The sequence below is a fragment of the Anser anser genome (genome assembly GCF_964211835.1).
Source record: "Anser anser genome assembly, chromosome: 4".
Taxonomy (NCBI): domain Eukaryota; kingdom Metazoa; phylum Chordata; class Aves; order Anseriformes; family Anatidae; genus Anser; species Anser anser.
Genome location: NC_139724.1, coordinates 16700723 through 16724246, shown reverse-complemented (window position 1 = coordinate 16724246; position 23524 = coordinate 16700723). Strand labels below are relative to the sequence as shown.

At 43.6% G+C, this 23524-nt stretch overlaps 1 protein-coding gene across 1 annotated transcript in view; it reads right to left on the bottom strand.

The window, feature by feature from the left end:
- The window catches only part of FRAS1 (Fraser extracellular matrix complex subunit 1), a 161520-nt gene that overhangs the window by 49789 nt on the left and 88207 nt on the right, over positions 1-23524 (bottom strand). The window contains exons 20-29 of the mRNA XM_083833103.1: positions 18274-18426; positions 15970-16116; positions 12432-12578; positions 10816-10956; positions 10450-10590; positions 9729-9869; positions 9230-9500; positions 7937-8021; positions 5288-5614; positions 976-1129 (exon numbers count right to left, since the gene is read on the bottom strand). Of these exons, the coding sequence (XP_083689229.1) occupies positions 976-1129; positions 5288-5614; positions 7937-8021; positions 9230-9500; positions 9729-9869; positions 10450-10590; positions 10816-10956; positions 12432-12578; positions 15970-16116; positions 18274-18426 (1707 nt within the window). The remainder of the gene's footprint in view (positions 1-975; positions 1130-5287; positions 5615-7936; positions 8022-9229; positions 9501-9728; positions 9870-10449; positions 10591-10815; positions 10957-12431; positions 12579-15969; positions 16117-18273; positions 18427-23524) is intronic.

Genomic DNA, 23524 nt, shown 5'->3' with positions numbered 1-23524 from the left:
CCTTACAGCAGAAGGCAAAACCACAGCACTTACGTTGCTGAAGTGACCCTTTCATTTTATCTGGCCCAGCAAATTAAAATTAACTGTACCATTTCATTGAAGTACAACATATGCTACTTATAGACATGGTCCTAATGAAGAAAATGGGGATGCTGATGGTGAAAATAGCATTTTTCTTGTCTGTTCTTATTTCCTTTTCCTCCATGTATGACATCTTCTCTTTTCTATCCAGCTTCTCTGCATTTCTATCTGTCACAAATCCCAGCACCTTCCACACTCCTCGGCCTGGGTCTGGAGGATGTTCTGAAACCTGCAGTCCTTCCTACGCAAGGGGTCACTTGAAAAGCCATTGCTCTGAGAGGTGAGATCAGAGCCTCTCAAAAGGAATTTGGAAACAAGAATTATAAACAGATGCAAATGTCACCAATTTCTGTTTGAGTCAACAATCTCTTCCATTAGTAGAAATTAAATGTCATGGAGTTTAGGGAGTTCTCCAGTTCTTCAAGGTAAACTTTTGCTCAGCAGTTTCTAGAGGCAGATATTGCTCCATGCTGCTCTGAAACCAGACATTAATTACGGGCTATTATCTTTTGGCAGTGAGTGAGATTCTGCTCTCACAAAGCTGTAAATCTACCAGGATTTCACTACCCTTAGAGAAAAACAGTGGCAGAAGTTCAGGTTACTAGGCAGAACAACAGTGCTTCATTACTTTGCACGCCCATCTGAACTAGAAAAAGATGAGGTTAGTGGCACTTCTTCAGTATAGTATTACAAAGAAATTATTCCCTCAAATGCTAGTTCTTGTGGGCAAAATACCATAGAAGAATCAGCCCAGGAAAGTCTAAGAACATACTTTTCCCTTGAAGCAACCAGAACCCTGCACATTTATTTAGTGGTTGAAGACTTTGAGACGTGCAGGGTGAAAAGCAAGACCCTATAGCTGGTTTTTGATAATAAAACTCCAAACAAATTTACCGTGTCTTGGCTGGTCCTTGATGATGTTGAAAGTTATCTCGGAGTCACGGGCACCGGGTACCTCAGCATGCAGAATCGTCTTGGAGATCTGCAGCATGCCTCCCTGGGGCACCCAGACCAGGGAATTTGTCACCAGCCGAGGGCTTCTGTCACTCTGTATGTGAGGGGGACAACAAGAAGAGGCTTTCCTGAACATCAGCAATGCCAGTGCAAACAGATTTTCAAGTGAAAAGGATGACACCGAGTATGTTGTAGTTTCCTAGACATTCAACCCTGGTCGTCTTCTTCAAGAAAAGGACATGCATCTTTCACCTGTAGCCCTCGGACACAATTCTCCCCCTGCAGAACCGACCTGGCCCTACAGTGTTTCTAATTGCTTGCCTCCAACTCTAAACCTTCCTGATGTCAGTCTCCCTCCATAATTTTGTCTTTCACCACCATCCTCACTTTCTCTCCACTTGACTTTTGACATGTCTCGACAGAATTTATCTCCTTGGCACAGTGGAAAATTCACTGCCATCGCCACTGGAAAAAAATGTATCCAGTCAACAACAGCTTTTGGATCCACCTTTGCTGTTACCTCTCCTCATTTTATTTCTAAAAATACACACCTGTCAAGGGTGCTTAGAGAACCACGGCTTCTTATCCGTTCAAAAGAATCTCTTGGTGGCACCTCCAGTATCTTTACTTACACCCTTAACTGTTACTAACTCTCCACGAGCAAACCCAGCTTTAAAACCAACCTCATGCTTTTCTAACAGAAGGTGGGGAAAAATTCTTTCAGTCAGCTTAAGAGTATTCATTCAAGCTTTTTGAAATCTGGATGTCGTGACTGGATGCAGTAATAGTTTCACTGCTGACATATACTTCAGTAACACTGCTCTGGCTTTCAAGGACTGTATTAGCCCTTACTGGCTCTACATTACTTCATTAGCTCATGCTTTGTTAGACAGGCCACCAAAATCCCTGTGACCTCTTCACTGTCACAACTCTTTCTTATAAGCCCACTTGCTGTAAATGTGATTTCTGTTCTTGATTTCTGAGGATTCATCTTGAAACTGGCTGTGCTGAATTGCATCATCAGTCAAAATGACAGCTCCATGTAAGCAATCATCTTCCTCCTCATTACTATTCCACATAATAATGGCTGACCCCAAGAACTGATAAAAAGCCTTTTTATTATTCTCTTCCAAATAAGCAATGGAGACACCAGAGAGGGCTAAAAGGATGCTTTAAAAAGAGAACCACATTACAGGGTCATTACCCATCTCCATTTTGACATCTGTCTGCTGAGCATTTTTCACCCATTTAATTTGTATTTATTTTGAGGAGCTAATTTTTAAATTCCACATGATCTGGGACCAACAGTTTCCCAGCATGATGGCTGCTTTATTTTTACATAAAGAAGTACGCCAGGCCCAGTGCCAGCCTAGAGAACCCTGCCAATATGTATGATAACTTTCCTCTGACCTTATTGATGTGACCACATCGTGACTCATACAGGCCTAGCAAAGCCTAACTCTGGAAACGGAAACAAACAACAAACAAGGCCAGAAAGGTCCCTGGATTTATTGTGTGAGGAGAGAAAAATGAAACTGGCCACACTTCAAAGCACGACATGCGAAATACACTCTTTGAAAATAAAATATTTTAAAGTAAATGCTAATTCAATATGAGGTGACACTTTTGCTATAAACTTGGAACCCTTCAGCTTTTGGGGAACTAAATGATTGAGTGCTTCTTCACTGGCCACATTAAACCAGTCAGGCATTTTGTAATACCTTTTCCAGCTGGCTTTGATGCTGTGATCTGCTGATTAATAGAAAGACAGTCGTGAGACAGCTCTTTTTGCTTGGTAAGCTTTAAAAAAACATATCCAGTGACAAACTACTGCCTGACCACAGTGCTCACCTCACTCTGTGTTCAGCAAAACAGCTGAAATCACATTAGATTTTTTTTTTTGCTGGTGCCTGTGTGGCAAAGTTTTATGAAGTGAACAGAGGCAGCACTTGCAACAAGACCTAACACACATGCCTGGAACAAGCATCTCCTGTCCTTTTCCTGCACCCAGAAAGGAAAGGCTTCCATATCCCACCAGCACCGGGCAGATGACATGAGCATTGGTCTGACCTCGTCTGACTTACAGGACACAGCCTGCGGTCGCGTAGTGTGGGGAACGGGCTCACTGTTCCCCACTGGAGCACCACTGGTGGTGCTCTGCCAGACATGGAGCACCAGCAGGTCTCAAATTAACTTCACAGAAGCTGTAACTGCTAAAGAACATCAACAGAAATACACAGCAGTGCAAATCATTATTAAGAGCTCTCAAAATTGAGGCCAGCTGTTCAGCCTGCAGTAGATGAAATGAAGTGTTGGGATAGGGGCAAATAAGGAAAAGCAGGCTGTTAGTAACCAAAGGGACTGAAAAAAGGACCTTGCAGCAAACAAGGCACACCCGTTGTGAAGAAACAAAAGCCTCCAATTCATAATACTTTGAAGGTTATGTTGTCCTTTTATGTTTTCACATTTTCATCGCAGTGCTTCTGTGGATTAATGTCTGAAAATTATACTGTCTGAGCCGATTGAATGGGAATCCTAGAAATGTCCTTTCACACCAGGACTTAACACATAAAACCATCCAGCAATATATTCTAATAAGCTCCATGTACTTAGATAAGCAGCATGGCTTAAAAACCACCCCTCAAACTCCCCACCCCTCCAGACAGGGCCCTACCAGGCTCTTCAGCAATCTTTGGGTATAAACCAAGGAAAGAGAGAAGTGTCTCTGCATGCCCGTCCTGACAGCACCTCAGCAAAAAACCCTGCATCCATTGCAGCTCCCAAGGCTACTCGACAAAGACAATAATTAGGATGAGGCAGGCACTGGGTGTCTGCCAGCTCTCCCCTCCTACTAAAAGCTGCTCCACTCTCACCTCTGTCACCACCTTCATTCTTCTCCGCAGCCAAGTGCTGCACGGAGACTTGGAAAGATAATGAGAGACAAGGGAGCACAAAATCGGCTAATGAAAGAAACTGTAACTCAGCGATTCACCCTCACTGGCATTTACAACAAGGACCTGCTTAATCAATAGCAAAACAAAAACAAAAACCAAAAAAAAAAGTTACAAAGAACAGAGTGGTATCCAAGCATTTCACAGTCCTCCTGATCTTCTGTGGGCTCTTCAGGGCCACGTAAGGGTAAAGAAAACACAGGCAGGGCTGCTCTTATGCTGTGAGTCTAGTAAGTCAGCACCAGCCTTGTAAGCAACCTTTTCTGATTTCCAGACTGATGTGTGAGTCGTGTCACTAATTACCATTAATTACTGCTTCAGACTTAGAAGCACCCGCAGGGTCCAAATGGGTTTGGTTCCTCCTTGTGCTAACCGCACACAGACACATGTAGTGCTTGTAAACCTTCCTTGAAATTTGCATGCCCAAGGTGCTACGAGAGACATCTAGTACAGCAGAGAGGAGGACAAAAGAAGGCTAACATCATCTCTTAGCTCCCTTTTATGGAGTGCAAGCACAGAAAGATTGTGCAATTCTCAGATCCATACATAAAAAGACTGCAAACAGTGGACTTTTTTTTATTACTTTTTCACATTAACTAAGGGATAAGGAAGTTCTCAGCTTTTTTTTTTTTTTTAACAGCACCACAATACCAGAACTGAAATGCTTGCAAGCACTTCAACTTTATTTTTAAAAGCCTTCACCACACAAACGGTATACATTTCATGCTTTGGCTGAGGTTAATTTCAAAACCAAACAGATTAAAGCATGACTGTTTCTAATTTTACTGCCATAATCCCTGTAAAATTTAATACCCAGTGCCACTTCATGTCCAAACATGGAAGAGACAAACAGCTGTTTTTTAATTATGAACTGCAATACAAGTAAGAAACAAAAATTAAAATACTTATGAATGTTTTCTGAATTTAGGTATCTATGTCCTGTCATTACAGAAGGATCAGGTGAAAGATTTCAATGGAGAGAACAGCAGAGATCCTGACACCACCACCACAGTACCAAAGACACACCCTATTAGCAAAGTCATTGAATTCACTCGTGTTTGTCACTCCCACCACGCTCCCATCAGCCCAGTGAGTGATTTCACTATCTCACCAGCCCTCTCTCCTGCCATCCACTCTAATTTATTGCCCTCACCAGGGCAAAACTCTCACCTGCGACTCCAGACCTATTTACTTTCTCCTGTCTCTGAGCACAGCCTGATGGTAATGCAGGATTAGTGACACCTCGGGGGACACAGTACTACTTCTTATTTGCCTGTGAGATTTTATGTCATGGCACATACCTTGGGAGCAATCTTAATGAGGAACAGGATGTTCTGGAAGTGGTACCCATCATTCACTTGGAAAAGAACTGCATCATCTTGGCTGTCAGAGCCATCGTGAGCATAGCGGAGCATTCCACCAGCAAGGTCATCAAGGTGAAATATGTGGATTGCAGAATCTGACTTCCCAGAAGGTTTGATCAGCTGCCCGTGACGTGGAGGCTCTAAAACCATCAGCACGACATCCTGAGGATTGTCACCATCTCTCACACCAAGCAACAGGTCTGTTATGGTTCCAATCTCCCCTCTGCGGACAAGGAGAGCCTCATTTCTCAGCACGTATGGGGTCTGAAACATAAAAGAAGCTCTTAGCTGTTTGCTTCATCTTAGTGACTTGAAGGAAAGGAAAAAAAGGAAAGGAAAAAAATGCAGGGTTAAGGAAATTAGCTTGCTTCACCTCTGGAAGCCTCCAGTATCTAAGCAGCAGAGGATCTCTCTCCACACTTTCCCCCCAGTGGGAAGATATAATAATATCTAGCAATTTAGACTGATTTAATTACATTAAAATAGGATTCTCATGCCACAGCAAGCTTTGCAAGGAAAAATACTTGGGACATTTATATAGAAAGCAATTTAGTTATCACCCAGAGTCTGTACTCCCTTGCTGCCTGCACAGATAAGAGACAAGGGACACAGCTTTGCTTTACTACTATCCACAGAAATTCAAATGGAAACACAGACCCCAACTATTTTGGAAGGGCTACACTTTATATGTACGTCAGCAGGCCCAACTGGAACACAAACACCTCAGATACTGAAGATTTACGTATGTGAATAAGAAGTTCAGGGTTGGAATGGAGATGTACCACATTTTCCCTGTGTATAACCTACAGCTTTGACAACTTCGATGTCTTTCAGAGCGCTAATGCTTGAAAATAAGACCCTCCACAATCTGTGTGCCCAGGTTAGCTGTTTAAAATGAGTAGCAGAGAGGGAAAAAAGAAAGAAAGAAGAATACCAACAGTGAGCCAAACTGACAGGCAGAGGCTTGAATTAACACTTCTAAGTAGAAATACATCCAGCAGCTAACACTTAAGGATGTGCTTTTGCTTGTCTTGGACTGACTAAGTCCATCTCAAAGACAGCAAATCTGGGTGTCATCAGCATCATTACTTATCTTTGAAGACTACACACAGCCTTATTCCTGCTAGAAAGGAGACCAGCTAGAGTTCACATTCCTGCTGATTCAAATTAGTTCCCTAGTTCTTCGCCATCAAGAAAGTTCAAATTTGCAGTCTCTACTGATCACAATAAACAACATTTGCCATCAGTAATACCCTGCCTCAGGATGTGGGTGATCCTGCAGAGACAAAGTCAAAGCCCAGGCAATGCTCATCAGAGAGCTAACTGCTGCCATCTCACCTGAATACAACTTATCAGGGTTATTAACGATTGACAGGCAAAATTCCCATTATTAAACTTCACTTATGCATTCTGGGGCAGTGACTGCAGCTCTTATTTAGCTGGATTTCCTACTGAGGCAAACAAGAGATTAGATTGAAAAAAGATTTCAGCGCCAGCCAGAATCAATATACATGCAACAGGATCAAAATCCGTAGTTTTTCTTACACTAAAAGTCAAACTAGAACATTTCAGAAGTTATGGAATGACTCATATGGAATGTGACGACTAAAAGCAATAAAATGCAATTTTTTTTATATAGATAAATTCCTAACCATGAAGCTACCTTACAGGAAACAACTCAAGACATTATGTATTGAAACCTGGCCCCCCCCTATAGCAAATGAGCCCACGGGGAACTTCTGGCTACCGTGACTAGCGGCCAGCAAGGAGCTAGGCTGGGCAGCTCCAGCACATCCACAGCCCCCACAGCCACGTCAGAGGAACACCCACAGCTTGAGTGGGAATCAAAGGCTACCAGAGGGGTGGGATGGGCACAGGTAGCTATGCTGGCCTTGAACAACTCCTTTCTGCAATGCTGTGCCCTCTCCCTCAATGTGCATCTTGCACACCTCTACATGCCCTGCCTTTTAGAGGGCCTACCTTTAGAAAACGAGTCATGCATGTACTGCCTGTTTAGCACCTCTTGGGTGATGCCCCTCCACAATATCATGCTACAGATTTTAAATAGCAGTAACGAGAGACCTAGACACTTGACAGTACCATCAGCTTGAGTAGAAATGGAGAGTAGTTTAAGAGACGCACTGTAAAAAGCTTATGCTCATTTAATTCCCAGCTGCCGTAGAACAGAGCTTTTAAGTAAATGCTCTTGACTGTCAAGACATCCCTACCATAGGGATCAATCATCATTCAATTGCCCTGCAGTAAGAGACTGAACTAGACCTTCCGCTGATCCAAAGAATAATTTAAACAGTAGGGACTCCTCAGCCCTCCCTGATAATTGCTCTGTGATTGCTCTGCTGCAATTTCCTGCACAAACAAAACTAGATAGGCCAGCTTCTTCGATCACTTACCCCAAAGTCCACTTCTTGTGTATGACTCTGTCTGCCTCTCAGCTGAGGGTTGTGTTTAATCTGCCTGACCTGAACACCAGCTTAAGTCCTGCCTAGCTGCTTCGTTATCACTGCAAGAAGCTAAGGCTCCAAATGGTACAAAAATTGAGGCTGTTTCCAAGCTTTGTTACATTACCTGTGTTGAAAATGCTTGAATGTTGACCACCAAGGGATGGGAGAAGAACTGTTGATTGCTGACCTTCAAGGAAAATTGTCCTTTCCTAAACAAGTCCCCAGAAAGCCAAAATACAGGATAATATAAATGAAGTGATCTTGCAAGCCTCAATAATGGTATAAATATTACATATTAAGTAAAAATGATTAACCTAGCAACAGATACTTTAGCTCAAGTTTTTGCAATTATGTTTTTATAGGACTTTTGCTGAAGAGTCACAATAGTCACAGCATGTAATAAATACCTTTAACTATGTAATAATATCCCCTCATTTCCCATTAACTAATGTTACCCACGTAGGATGGTGCTTCCAAGATTAAGTACTGATTCTAAATGTCAGCTATTCTCTGCTGAAGAAAAATGTCACTTATCTGGCTTTGAGACAGAAGTTCCCACTCTTCAGCATTTTTGCTTCCTATTTACTCTTCAATAGTGCAACCCCACAGCCTTGTACATCAAGTAGCTACATTTCTCATGACAAGAACTTGATGTTTCATCGTGACTACCAGGCAGAAAAACAAACCGTGATGCAGAAACTCATGCTGCTGCCTTAAAGCTGGTGAATATGAGCTAACCCTCGGCATCGGAAGGACACCCCAAGAATCTTATCATAAACAGTGGATCAAAGAACACCCTGATATATACAGGCAGAAATTTCAAGCAACTCCACTGGTATCAGTCTGGGCCAAGGCTTTATGGTGATGTAAATCAAGTGTGAAATTTGGCAGGATGACTGGCTCATTGCCTGGCAGCAGGAGAAATCTGCCTCCTTGCAACATGCTTGCACTGTGAGCATTGCCAGATGCTAATCACTGCTAATTGTCCCCGAACACTAACAGGGCTCATGTTGCAAGCAAAGTTTTAATGGATGAATGCAGTATATGCTGCAGAGCATGGTCAGTGGTGACATCATTTGAGCATCTTCCTGACAGAAATTGTTGTAAGAGCCAGCATAGTACATCGGTTTTAAATACACGTCAGAATATGCTAAAAATCAGACAAGACTCCTGCACCCCCAGAGCTCAGGAGGTTTGGCAGACGGATCACAGTGATCTCTTATACCATGAACAAAAGTTTTGCACCACCATTTACAGTATGGCACAATATCTCCAAAACACAATGATAATTTGTTTAGTAGCAGTGAGAATCGTGCTTCACTGTAAGAATGTTTCCAAGGGACAAAAGAATACCTGTTCTCAAGATATGTACATTTTCTTCAGGCAAGAGCTAAGAAAAAAGTATCAATGCAGTCACCTGGATTTCTCTTTGCTGTGCACAAAGCGGACTCTATTCTCCTTTACATCCTTGAAGCTGAAGTGGTCGCCTTTGCTCAGCTGCACTTCTTTCCCATTCACCACCATCACTAGCCTGCCGTTGGAGGGAGTGCTGTCGATATGGAACAAGAGCTCTCCTGCATCACCATCCAGATCATGCACGCCCAGTAAGGAGAGGTCTAGGGGTTTTACCCTGCCAATCCCTACTGTGAAGGTACTGTTCACATGAAAGCTTGAGGGATGCTTGCTGGCTAAAAAAACAACAAAAACAAACATGAAAAAACCTCACTTAGAAAACCATGTACATTCACATTTTATGAAAGAACATGTTGGAGAAAAACTAGCTGCCAACTTTCAACAGCCAACACAAAACTGCACAAAACTGAGTTCCAAACTTGCCACTGAATGAACACTACTTCTGGCCTTAAAATCTGCTGGAAGCCTGCCAGCTTAGTTGCTTTCTCAGGAGAGACACTCACCTTCACACTCTCTGGTCCACTTGTTGCCAAAGAATCCCTGACCACAGGCAGGAACGCAAATCTTGTTCTTCAGAAAGGTGGTGCTGTCACAGAGGTGGCACAGGCCATCACTTTCACAGTCCAAGCAACCAGGAGGACAAGCTGCATTGGAGGGAAAGCACAACTCCATTGAGCCACTGCAAAAACAAAGCAGCTACTGGTGTGCAGGGGTGTCCCTCAGGTCAGGATGGAAACACCAATGCTATTACCGTCTTACCGAATTGACAAAATCAAAGAGAGAAGGCAAACAGTTCAGATAAAATAGCTGTTAATAAATTCCTTTCTAATTTGACCAGTGTTTTTCATACAGAGAACCTGACACAATCTTCCAAGTGGAAGAAACATGCTTTTAAGTAACTGTTGTACCTCTTTGAAAAAAACACTTTCAAATACAAATTAAAGTCCTACACAGTTTTTTAACCCACAAATACAACTGAAACATTTCTAACAATGTGTTTTTAATACTGATTTTTTATGTACAGTGTGGTTACATTGAATCTCATTCCTCCTGAATTAGACGTGTAAATGCAGATGGAGCCTGTTATTTAATTCTCAAGTTGAGTGCACTACCTCAACAGTGAGTTTAACACGTCATCAAAGTGCCTTGCAGAGAAATATCAGTGTACAGAACACAGACTGCAACCCTGATCCCTCTCCACCACATCATGCTCACTTTGCTTACCTGTGCATTTTCGCTGTGCCTGGTCTGCATAGTATCCCTTCTCACAGCTGTGAACACACTGAGCATCCAAGAGGAAAAACGGGGCTTCACAAAGACTGCACTCGTTTGGTTGGCGACACTGAAGGCAGTGTTGATCACACCCTAAAAATCACACGTAAAGAGTTCAGCTCAACACCACTTCCTACGGCTTCCTGCACGGTGCTGTAACACCCCAAGAACCCCAAGCTCTTTTGTGTGTGTGCGTGCTGGAGGGCAGCGAGACCTGCCGCTGTAGCGTGTTTTCTGAACGCAAGATGTGCACAAACTGGAGACAGGCAGAGAATCACTGGTAGAAGTGATTAGAGGTAACACACAAGAAGAACTCACTCTGACATTCGTCTGATTCCTTGTAGAAAGCTGCAGGGCACTGTTCCACACAAGCTCCTTTGTGAAGAACGTAGCCCTCCATACACTGCAGGCAGTCGGTCCTCCGGGGGCCCTTACAAGCATTGCAGCTCCAGTCACACTCTGGAAGAAAAAAAGTCCAGGTAGGGCAGCCCTCTCCAGGGTGAACAGCTCACCCTGCACAAGAGCTTAGCACAGTGGGATCTGTGAGCTGTGGGAATGTAAGTCCTAGGAGCAGAGAGCAAAGTAAAAGCTGTTAGAGAGATACTTTAAAAAAACAACAACAACAAAAAAAACATGATTAGTACTGAGTGTCTTACTACAACACAAGATGTGTATTTTTTTTCCCTTCTTGGACCTGACATGTCCTAACTATGTCACATTTGAGCAGGCTTAGCCTCTTGCTCAGCATTCAGACCTGCTAACACTGGCACGGTTTTCTTGCCCATGAAGGATAAAGTCCAACATTATCCTTTAAGTATCCGTGCTCCTCCTCTGCCAACAAGTTTGTTGCTCATAATTATCCACCCTGCTTCATCAGTCTCATCCTTTCAAACGACTCTGACCAAAGGAAAATTAAATTGTTGTCCCTCACAGTCCAAATGCCCGACTGGAAAGCAGAACCACACCAGATCCAGCTGGGATTAGATCTGTCCTCAGATGCCCTTGCACTATCTCCCTTTGGTCTTAAGCAGAGTCCCAGCCATGCAACTGTGCTAAAGGACTGCTTGGGTTGCCAACACTGCTGTTTGTGCCCCAGTGGCACTCAGAGGGCTTGTACCAGTAATTAATGACAGACACATCTAGCCGACGAGACAGACAGACAGACAGGAAGAAGAGATGGGAACAAAGACTCACCAAGGTGAGCCAATGCAGCATGCCCAAGGCAAAGCCAGCACAAGCTTCCTGCCTCATTCCAACCCGCTCAACACTAGGCAATGTCACCCCTCTGAAGAACTGCAGTGCTAAAGGGAGTGGCGCCACTTAGTTAGGGCGCATTCAGGTATTGACAGAGCCAGATGGAAATGAACACTGAGCTGCCATTTGTGTTATATCTGCATGCGGTGGTGGTGGCACGCAATAAAGCCACGTTATCCTCACTTATTCCCATTATGGAACACTCTCCTTGGAAGTTTTGGAGCTCTGTCACGCTATGTGTCTTTTAAATCACTTGAAATTCTTGTTTCTGCAGTCAGCCAGTGATGCAGTATTTAATAAGACAGAGAGAAGCAGGTAAGTACACAAGGCCCTCTAAAAAAGATTTAGAGCGGCAAGCTCACTCGTTATTCAGCTGACCCATGACTAAATGAATTCCAGGACCTGACCTTTGAGAAGTTTGCTGGCTCACTTACTAAATCGTTTACAAGAGAAGGATTTGCAATAATCTTGTTTTTCACTGAAAGGCTGAAGTATGTGACAGATGACTGCTGAAAAAGAGGAAAACTGGAAAAACCTCACAAGTGCTCTGTCACTGAGCAACTCCCCCCATACACCAATTTTAAAGCAGACTACTTGTACAGACCGTGCTGTAATGTAATGGATTATTGGTCAAGTTACTTGTGATTTTTTTTTCTTTAAGCCAGCAATGTGTTTTTCACCTCTGCAAGTCTTGGTGGAAAAATCCAGATAATACTGCTGAGCACAGCTCTCATACTGGCATTCTCCAAATAACAGGACCTTAGCTGGATCTCTGCAAGACGTACAGCCTGCAGCTGACTCACAGTTCAGGCACTGGCTATTGCAAGCTGTGGAAAGACAAAGACAAAGAAAATAACTGTAATTACTGATGCACCAGCCAACTGTGCAAGTAAAAATGATATTATCATGTAGCCTCTCTACTCAAGGTCCTCTTTGAGAGACACCTGTGGAGACTGAAAAACCTGGAGTTTTTTCTTATGTTCCTTCCCACAGCCTTCAAAATGTAAAAAGCCCCCTCCTATTTGAAAAAGACTGGTATGTCCCCTCACAGAACCTCACACTGTTTCTTTCTCTCCTCTGGGAAGATCAGGGTAAAATGATGCCCTTGAATTCAAATCCCCAAATAAGAGCTTTCCCTGTCTCTGTTTTACTTAGTCTCTTTCAGTAACCTTGTGTTTCACATAATTTCAGACTTACCTCATAAATGTGCAAATTTAGGGACCATAATAGGCTCCTAGAATTAGTAAACCAGGGTGGGACCAAAGACCTATGTAATTTCACTTACTGCTTCCTACTATTTATTTAAACAGTTTAAAATTTGGGAGCTCTAGGGTGCAAATGAAGACAACAGGAAAAAATAATTCAGGGATTTACTGAATCTAGCATCAAAGGCCAGAGGTTCAGAGTACTTTAGCTCACCTCTTTGATGTCCAGGGTCTAAACTTCTCAGGAGGTTGTACTAACAGCCAAGTGCACTCAACGCTGATATCACAGCTTCTAGCTAATTTACAGCAGAAGGTTTAACAGCAATGGACTCATAAAGACTGAAAAATATTTCCTACCCCTGGGCCTATACACTGAAAGCCCTCTTGGATTCTGGTAAGACCAAACTTTGCAAAAATAAGATGCAGAAAACTCATGGAGTTTCACATGCCTGCTTTATACAAACAACCGTAACTCCCTCTTAGCAAGTACAACGACAGCTTATGCAAAAGGCACTATTAGATTCCCAACCAGCTACCCACGAGTGTCCCTAAACACATATGGAGTCAGGATCTTTGCCAAAGCTCAATTCTGCACTTAAGATAAATCTGAAAAAAGCTCTGAAAACACAGCCCCAAGTATCTGAACTAAAGAAAAAAGCTTAGGTGATTGTTTCTTAATGGCAAGAAGAAAAAAAACCTCTCCTAGGATTTAGTGCAATTACAGTTCAGGTGCCAAATACCAACATGCTACTTGTGAAAATCCATTTTCATTTGCTTTTCAATCAAGGTGGATTTTTGCAGCCACAAAAATTCAAGATACAGAAGCAAATGTGAAAATACCCATATTGCTCTCATTGAAATGAGATCCAACGTCCTTCAAAATAATTGCTTGTTCTATCTCATCTCAAAAATGTCACAAAAGGTCTCTATTTTGTCAAGGTGCAAATGAATTTCCAACAAAATGTTTATCTAAAGAATCTAGTAACTATTTTCAGGTGCTCTGGTGCCAGTGCCATTTCACCTAATTTACGAACAATATGTGGAATAATCATTATTTGTGAAGTGCTAAGAAAAGCCAACTATTAAAAGTACAGCAAAACATTCCACATGAGGTCAAAATCTATTAAAAATCAGGCTTTCCAAGGAAGCATGCCTTGTAAGCAAAAGTATATTTGAATGCAATTCTGCCTGTTGGTTGTATCAGCATTACTTTGTATCTGCATTTCTAAACCCATGAAGAACTTGTTAAGCTCTGCACTGTTCTTCGGACAGTATGTCGCTGGGCTTAAGAGCATGTCAGAGAGCACATGCATGCATTCAGCATTTCTCTGAACTTCATTCCAAACCTGAGTTCCTCAGAACTGCAATGTGACTAAAATAAACTTTGAAGAGAGACCAATTTTTCCCTGCCTAACTGCCAACCTCTGATTAAACAATTTTCTTCACCTCTAAGTGTTAGTTTTCCAGCAGCCTGGGATAGTTGGTGTCTACATGGCTTATCAGCAGCACTGCACTTGAAAAGGCACAAGTGACACTTGGAATGAAAAAAATCCAGTGCACCAACACACTTTGCCTTGAGTTTCCCGCCACAGGGATTACTTACACTTCTTAAAAAGCCATTTGTAAGTGAAGAGATTAGAAATGTCTCATTGTAGCTGACTTTGCTTGCAAAAATCTATTTGCATTTGAGCTACTGAACCAAATTCAGGAAAGGCGCAGGCCTCAGGAACATTCCACTTCTACCAAGATGTCCAAAGTGAGGGGACGCCAGCAGTAGGTAAGTTTTCATTAGGAAAGGACATTCCTCTTTTCATTCCTTTCCTTTTTAAAAAAAATCTTATGATTACTGAATAGCCTTTTTTCTGTCAACTGAAGAATGGTACAAACTCTTCCAGCTATTTCTTTGAACTTATGCAAGGCGTCTCTATTTCCGCTGATAAGATGGAAATCATAGATTCAGGAGGAGCAGATATTTCAATAAAAGGCAGGTAAAACTGACAACCTTATCAGCTTCCTCCTACATGGCCTCATCAGTAAAGAAATTGGGTCTAGATAGGATGATACTGATACCTACACTCATTGCAGTGCAACAGAGTTCTTCTATCATAAATCAGGATATTTTAAATCAAGGTAATAGAGGACTTAACAAATCTGAGTGTTCGGGTTCAGAGCAACCAAACCACTTAAGCACTCACTCATTTTTTGGTTTGTGTATTATAGTGGGTCAATTGAAGTGGGGGTTTTAAACTATTTTTTGTTATGTCTGTGGGCCATGTAATTTGGCATTTTGGAACATCAAGCCCAATAGTTATGTGAGGAATAACTCAACTGACGTCAAGGCCAGAGTAAGCACAGAATAATAAGAAGAGAGAGAGGCCCTGAGAGATTCACAAGGGACAGCATGAGTAGAATAGAATATTACTGGACTTAACATCAGATCAGTTGCATCAGATCATCAGGAGATACAAACGTCACAGCTCAACTAAGTCAGCTGGGTATTGCCTACAAAGCTGTACCTTGTTTCTACTAAGGCTTCACATGTGGGGAAATGGGGCATAAATGCTAAGGCTGTAACACAGCTCCCAAGGCAGGTACTGGCAGATAGTGCAGTGAGGAGGGGGTTGCCTTAGTAAGAATTGATTAGAACTGTTCTAACCTTGCCAAGTTTTCACAAAGCCCATAATCCACCAGCATGCCTGGCCACTTCTCTGTGTACCACCTAGAAAGCTTACCAAGGAAGCCTACATGAGCTCTCCTGGAGCTTTTTACTGTGGGACCCAAAAGCCTCCTGTCTTTGAAGTCAATAACAAAACTGCAACTGATGTTCAAATTTAAACCATGCTGTAGGCTCAGCTTCTAAGGCAGCAAATCACTTTTGTCAACGCACATCTCATTTTTAGGCACTTGAAATCTCTCTTTTCCTGGCAATAGGAACAGTAACCGAAGGAGCAAGAAAAGACATGTCAGTGAACACACTGTGGAAAGGAGAGAGGGCTTGGAGAGAAGCACTCACGTTTGCAGGTGTGGCTCTCATCCCTGTAGTATCCTGGGGAACAGGCAGGAACACACATGTTGGTGTGGGACAGAACCAGGCTGGCGTTGCAGGAAGAGCAGGAAAAAGGGCCCCCGCCCCTGCAGGTTTTACACGAGGGGTGACACCCTGCAGGGACAGCAAGAGCAAACATTTCTGTTCAATTAAAGGTAGATCTTTGAGCAAGTTTCAAAACACTGAGGGCCAAATGTTCCTTCTGAGGCCTAAGCCCCTGCTGGTGCTCAGTGCTCAGGAGCAGAACCACAAACATCCTAGCTTGTGAAAGATGGCTTAAATGGTTTTATTTTTGTTCTTAGCCATACACACTAGCTTTCTCCTCTCCTCTCAGTTCTTTCTCGTTTTACCCATTCCTCTTTTTTTCAGTCTTCCCTTCCCTTTAAGAACAACCCCACAATATCTGGCTAAGACGTGCCTATCAGAGAACAGCAGAAACAGGGCAAGCACGTGTCAGTACACCCTGCTCATACTTTTTCTCAACTATTTTCAGGTCAGACCCTCCTGAGCCTAATGTATTTTGTCTGTTTAGAATCCTCCCCCAGAAACCAAAAGTACTTTTCCGACAGCTCCCTGAAGATTTATATCCATCCTTCAGCAGGAGTTGCACAGCCACTACCAATTCCAAGCAGCGACACCGACAGAGCGAGATGATCAGCTTCTCATCCCTTCTTCTCCCACTTCTGCTTCTTAGTCTGACTGACGAGATTTAAAATACCATAGTGCAGGAAGCCAATGGATCGCACCAGTTTCTCAAAAGGGTTACACATGCACAAAATTGTTAGTCTGTTTCACTTCTTGATAGACCTTTACCTAAAGATTGATGCCATCATTACAACTATCAGGAAAAATTAATCACGAGTGAGAGCTGGCAAAGAAATCAGATTCACACCATAATGGAGATCTTAAATGCTAGCATGAACTGTAATATGAGCTTCGACACAGTTAGAATAATGCAAAACTGTTTTAAAATAAAAACCTTTATACGAAAGGGAAGAAATGTTACCCCTGGGCGTAAATTTCCCGGAAGGCAAAATATCTCTCTCAGGGGTTTTTTCCCCATTAAATGACACTGAGTATATTTCATAAGAATCTGAAACTTCATTTGTCAAAAACCAAATAAATAAACACACAGCTCCCAGTGCGCTTGAAAGGAGCATCAAAACATTAATCATCAATAGTTAGACCGGATTAGGAAATGCCAATTCCTGCAAGGGGAATAAGCTTGGCATCTACATCTTAATTCTAATGTGCAGAATTTCTTATTTGATTTTCTTCTCTTAAAATAAACTGCAATACTCTTCGCTCAGCGTGTGATGCTTTAACATGTCTCTGTTGGCCACGTAACAAGAAAAGCAGCCTAATTCCTTCTAAGAGTCCAAGAAATGTAAAGCAGCTCAAAGCTTGAAACACGAGAGCACAAACAACAACAAAATCTGGAGAAGATGGAGGGATAAGGTGAAGGCACAGGAAGCTGGAGAGCAAAATGTGCTATCAGTGCAGCTTCACCCACGCAGCTGAGATCTACCGCGCATCTACCATGCCATGCTATGAGGCTGAATGGGACTGGCTTTCTGTGTCAGAGGCTGCTAGGAATGTCCGCCTTTCAACCATAACTGGAATAAGACAAAACTGAATGTCTATCAGTGTGGAAGGGGACAAACTCCATTTCAAGTTGCAGACTTCCTGACAAGTTCCTACCAGCAGGAGTTCTATTTTTTTTGGCGTGGTCCTTTGCAGCACACATCCACAAAGTATTTTCAAGTGTCAGTATCCCTTAACAATGCTGGTACCAAGCAAACTGGAGACTTGGTGACAGGCACATGAAAAGTCTCTGAAGTTACCCCTGATTATGGTTAAGTAGCCCGTCTCTTCACAGAAGCTGCCCCAGGGGAGCAACCCAGGAACGACCTAGTGTACTGTCACCCTGTTTCTGTGCCACTGCCTTTGAGAGGTGGAATTTCCTGGAGAGGAAAACTCACCTTCAACTTCTCCTCGCAAACACACTGCTGCCTGGTACTCATTACGCTTATTAACTGTATAACAGTGGGCTAGGTCCCACTAGCCTCAGTGTGTGCTCAGGACAGCAGAGCACTGCCTGCCTCAGGTAACTCAGCCTGAAAACTTGAAGGTAACCCCCAGCTCCACGTGTGGTGTCCTGCCTACTGGCTGGACCAAGCTCCCCTACTGAAGAGGAGGCATCTCATGGTACATCTCGCGAGGATCCCTGCCACCTCACTGCTACTTGAGGTGTCTGGAGGGACTACTCACTTTTGCAGGCACCACTCTCCGCGTAGTATCCCCCCGGGCAGTCAGGAAGGCAGTGGTCCCGCAGGAGCAAGTGACGGGCGTTCTGGCACTTCACACAGATGCTGCCGGTGTCCCACAGGTTGGCCACGCAGTGACGGCACAAAGGATGGCAGTCTGAAGGAAGCAGGGAATAACGGAGACCGTCAGTACAGCTGGACAAAGCAGAGCTGCCACGGGGAAACACTGATGGGAAGGAAGATATTGGGGCCTTCATTTTCAGAGACCCTTACTGTTATCTGGTGCACAAGGGCAGGGCTCAGATGCTAAACACTGCACTCCCAGATATTTGCAAGAGGGGTGAGCAGAAATTACCACATTCAAGGAGCTCTCCTCTCCTCTCCTCCTGCCCTCATCCCCACCTTGTGCTCTTCCCGAGCACCACAACGTTTCCGCTTTTCCCCAGCAAACACATTCTCTGCATCTCTCCTGTCCCACCCAAGTACCCTCCACCCCATCTGTCCTTAGGTGAGCTTGAGAAAGCTTTGTACAAAGCCAGATTAAAGCCCTTTGCTTCTCCCAAAACTTTCTCTGATTTTAGGTGCTCCTACTGACAGATTTGTCTTCAACCAACTCCCCCTGCTCCCACCCTCCAAGAAGGAAAAGCACAACCTGCACAGCTGCATGGCCTTCTCCCACAGTTCATCCCGTTCAGACTTTCCCACACAAATGAGACAATTTCTCCCACACCCGGAGGAGACCACGGCAGACCTCAAAGCCAAGCCAAGAGCAGCATTTAGCAGCATGAGAACGCCTCAAAACCTTTCCCTTTTCTTCTTTTTCCCTCAGCAGCGCACAAACCTATGTCTCCTGACCTCTGCCTGAACTTGGGCGCTTCAAAAGGTTTTACAACAGGCCTTCTGTGTGCACAATGGGGCAGTGTAAGGTAACCTGGAAGCCAAATTAATCCTCATCATGGTAATTCAGAAAATTATAAAGGAAATGACAATTGTCTTGAAAGAAATGTAATAATGAGGCTTGAGTCGAGTACCTGGCCTCTTGTCAGCTCTCTGCTGAAGGTTCAGCTTTCTGCCTTTTGTCTCCCGCGACAGCACCACTAGATCGTCAGGCAATCTAATTTTACAAGCTGAAGACAGGCTCACATGGGAGTCTTGGAGATTGCTGCATCCATCCCTGCAACTGTGTAATTGCAACTGGAACCTAAACCTAGCCCAATTTCTTCCCATACGTTACACACACATGACTCTCACCGAGCACTGGTGGGAAAGCAGCGGTGCAGCACGGAACTGAATGCAATCCTGACTGCAGGCAGGATTCAAGACCCTTAAAGCAGCTGCCTCTTTCCTCCTGACCTTGCACAGGGTGTATAGCCCCTCTGTTCTCTGCCCCGCGCTCCCAATTTTGCAGATGGGAAGGGAGAGCCAGAGGGGAGGTCAAGGTGGCTGAGAAGAAAGAGTATGCTTAAGATAGTGATCCTTTAAGCTCTCAATCCACCCCAGTCAGGGCAGTGGTAAGAATCACACCCCTCTAGCTTAATCTCTTGCTGGAACCACTGCTCTCTGTTAGAGAGAGCTCTGGCTCCCAGTTTGGCTGGATGAAATACATAACTAAACTCTGCAGCAGTTTTTCAGTGATCGAGAACAAAAGAGACACCCAGGTACAGTCAAACAGGTTCCAGACACAGGGAATAAAAATGAGACAGGAAAATCTTAGGGCGCCCAAAGAACCTGCATCTACTGTAAATAACTAGACTCTCCCAAACTTACACTTACAAAGCTATGTGTCTACAAAACTAGGTGCTGCTGAAGCACAGTTTTCTCTTTATGGCCCTTGTTTGCTCCTGCATGTTGAAAGAGATCTTTTTCTCAGCTACTGTTTTATGAGAAACCATCCTCATTACTCTCCTGTTCCTCTGCAGAGCTGGAGATGAAAGAGCACAAAACACCTAACAAAAGAACACTGCCAACAAAAAAAACATGACGCTCGTGGTGAATCTGAGGGACGCTGGAGAACTAGTGACAGAGTAAAGGAAGGAGTGAAGTACTTTGCTTTGGAAAAGGTTATTTAAATTTTTCACAGCGGGCTCCCTTAGAAATGAAGATGAAAAGAAGCAGAGTATTTTCTTTATGCTTCTCAATAACACCTCACGAGACCGTACGTGTTTCCTGCTTCTGCCTTCTCCTTGCCCATCCTCAGTCCCGCGCAGTTAAAGGCAGGTTGTCTGCGTGCTTTGGGCTTCCAGAGGCTTCGCATGCCGTGGTGGTTGCACGTCAGTGAGGGGCGGTTACTCAATTCCATCAGACTTCTTCCAGTACCCAAACTGCATTCTTCAGGGCAGCGTTATCATCCTGCTCATAGTTCCAGTGCCTCCCTGCTCACCTTTCTGAGATTACTGACCTGTCTCCCACTCTCCAAACACAGCTTTTTCCTGCAACCCCTTCAGCTGGGTCTAATACCTCCTTGTCAGTTCAACCCCCTATGCAAAAAACTTCAGCTATCAGTGATCTTCCTATAAAGCAACTTTCAGTGTGAAGTATAATACAGTTACTTACACAGGTTTCGATTTCCAGAGATGCTCTATTTCCACATCCTCTTTAGCTTTCTCTCAGCATGCAAACAAACCAAACAAACTAAACACTGTGCTCCTCCTAGATGGGAAAGTATCTGTTATGTACTGTTCCCTTGCCTGTAAACACACAGCCAAAGCATCCGGGGAGAAAAAAAATGACCTCTGAAATGTTTCTGAACGCTCATAAAGGAAAGCAGAGACATTTCTACCTCTCAGTTCCCTAATTTGCTAAGCAATCAACCACTTGTATTGTCTAAATATGCCTCCCCTCTTAAGGGCTCTTCAGAAAAAGAAAAAAAAATTCCCTGATGCAAGTTTAGTATTATACTCTAAGGTAAGGTATAAGGTTTACAACGGAGCACTGCCTTAAACCAGTACCTCAAACACCAGGTCATTTACAGGACGGTCAGCATGCAAACGTTCTCTGGCACCTTAGAGTAAGTCCAGAAAGAAAATCAGTATGGTTGACCCAGGACACTCAGCAGTGACCAGGGGATTGGTTTGGTTTTTGGAAGGGTTTGCCTCTCCCATAAAAGACCTGAAGAGGGCTTTGTCACAGGGTGGTGGGAACTCCTTGCAACAAGCAAGAACTCCTGAAGTGCCACCATGTCTGCAGGGAGCAGCCTGCATCTTCTGAAAGAGGTGGGAGCTGCTTTAGGCAGCAACACGTGGGGAAATCCAACTGAAAGGTGCCTGGCACACATAGACCCAGACCCAAGCAGGGAAACGATCTTCCATTTACCTCAACTGCCAGCTCAGCTGCAAATTTCTACAGGAGGTTGCATGCCAGCGATTAAATGGAGCTAAGCTACTGATTTCCCTCTTGCTTTGCTCAGAGAACCTGCAGCTCTTTGTGATGACATCAATGTCTCTCTCAGTGTACAGCTCATTAATTTTACAAGTAGCTGAGAGTATTTCTTGTTGTCAGGGTGTCCTTTCTGGAATTCTATGAGCAAGGCAGAAAGGCTTGTTATAGGCAACCCCCTGAGCGAGCTCTTTGGCTGATCTTTGTACATTTTCACAACTGTGCCCAGCCTAAGAAAGTAAGGGCCTGAGGAGCTGATCAAAGGAATCGGGAGCTGCATGGCAAGGAAGATGCATTCAGAAGTTAATCCAGGAGCTTGGAGGATACTGTATCAGTGGGTGTTTTGACTTGCATTTCGCACCAGCTGCCCTCTGCACTAACTCCTGCAGAGAGCCCTTTCATCTGGTTCCATGTTAGCTGAGCAGGAGTCTGACAGCTCGCAGCCCTGGCTGTGAGCTCCTCGCTTTGGCCACGGCATGGTCCATCTGCCTTCTTCTAATTGCCCTTGCACCGAGTCACGAAAAGATCGATGAGGAAGCCTGAAGACTGATGAGGAAGCCCCAAGACAGGCACATGACTTATTCAAATCGGAAAAGTAACTGCAGGGTTTTGTGAGCGGGCCAACAGTTTTAGCAATGGTGTTATTTTTTAGATTGGTGACTGCAACAATCCCAGAAGCTAAATTTGTGTTGGATAAGCAGCTGAGAGAGGGAGAGAAATCAAAGAGCGTGTTCAAAGCAGGAAAACACAAAACACAAAAGCCTTGAGACTCAGTAGGGGAGCGCAAAAGACACAAACATATTTCTATACAACCACTTCAGCTATGAAATAAAATTTATGAATTGAGCATTCTTAAAGAAAATTAACACAAATTCAGTGTGCTCCAAGCAGAGCTTGGAAACTCACTGATCCTTTGAAACTTGAGGCCATTTTGTCTTTCCTCTGCTTACATTTGAAATGTTTATTTGGTAAACTGCTGAAAACAAGGTTCTTCTCCTATTAACGAGGCAAATATTCCAGTCCTCGCTTAGGTAACACGTACAATAATGACATTAATTCACAGCCAATGGTTTCAAGTGACAGTTTTCTTCGTCCTCTATGAATAAAGATTTTCCCCTGCACATCCATAAAGTATGACAAGTGGCTGTAATGCACAGCAGTCCCTGTACGTCGTACCACAGGTTCTGCCTGGAGGGTCAGGAATTAGAAAAAAATGGGAAGATAATAGTAAAAAAAAATACTGCTTTGGGAAGCAAAGAGAATAGCTTTGTTAGAGTCTGATGCAAATTATATATTATGCAAGTGTCATGGGTTTTAATGTTTTCTTTTATGGGACAGCTGCTCTTTAGCTGGTAATTAATAACTTGCAAGGGCAAATTTAGCATTTCATTCAGTGCTGAATGAGGAGAACAAGTGAAATTTAACAACCTGGATGTGGAGCTCTTTATTTGTAGCAGAACTGGCAACAAATATCCTTTGCTTAAACATCAGACATGAATTTGGCACAAAGAGCAACATACCTAGGACTGCAGATCCAAGACCAAAGCACAACTTTATTATTTTTTTTAAGGCAACAAATAACTATGCTCCTCTACAAGCATTTTTAAAACTTCAGTTAGATAAAGAAGCATCACTGCATCTACCTGCAAGACCGCACGGACATGAAGGGTCCACATGCTCCAAAGACCAAGTAACACTATGCAGTGGCCTCTTCAAGGCAGGAGTGACATGGGAGAGTCGCAGAGCAAGACTAAAATCAGAGCTGGGAGGAAGAATGATACCTCCTTACACTCTTACCATGTTGTACCTGCAAAGCCTTCAATCCTGTTTTAGGGGCACAGATCCAACCACTGCTGACACTCCATGATGCCAGGCACTAT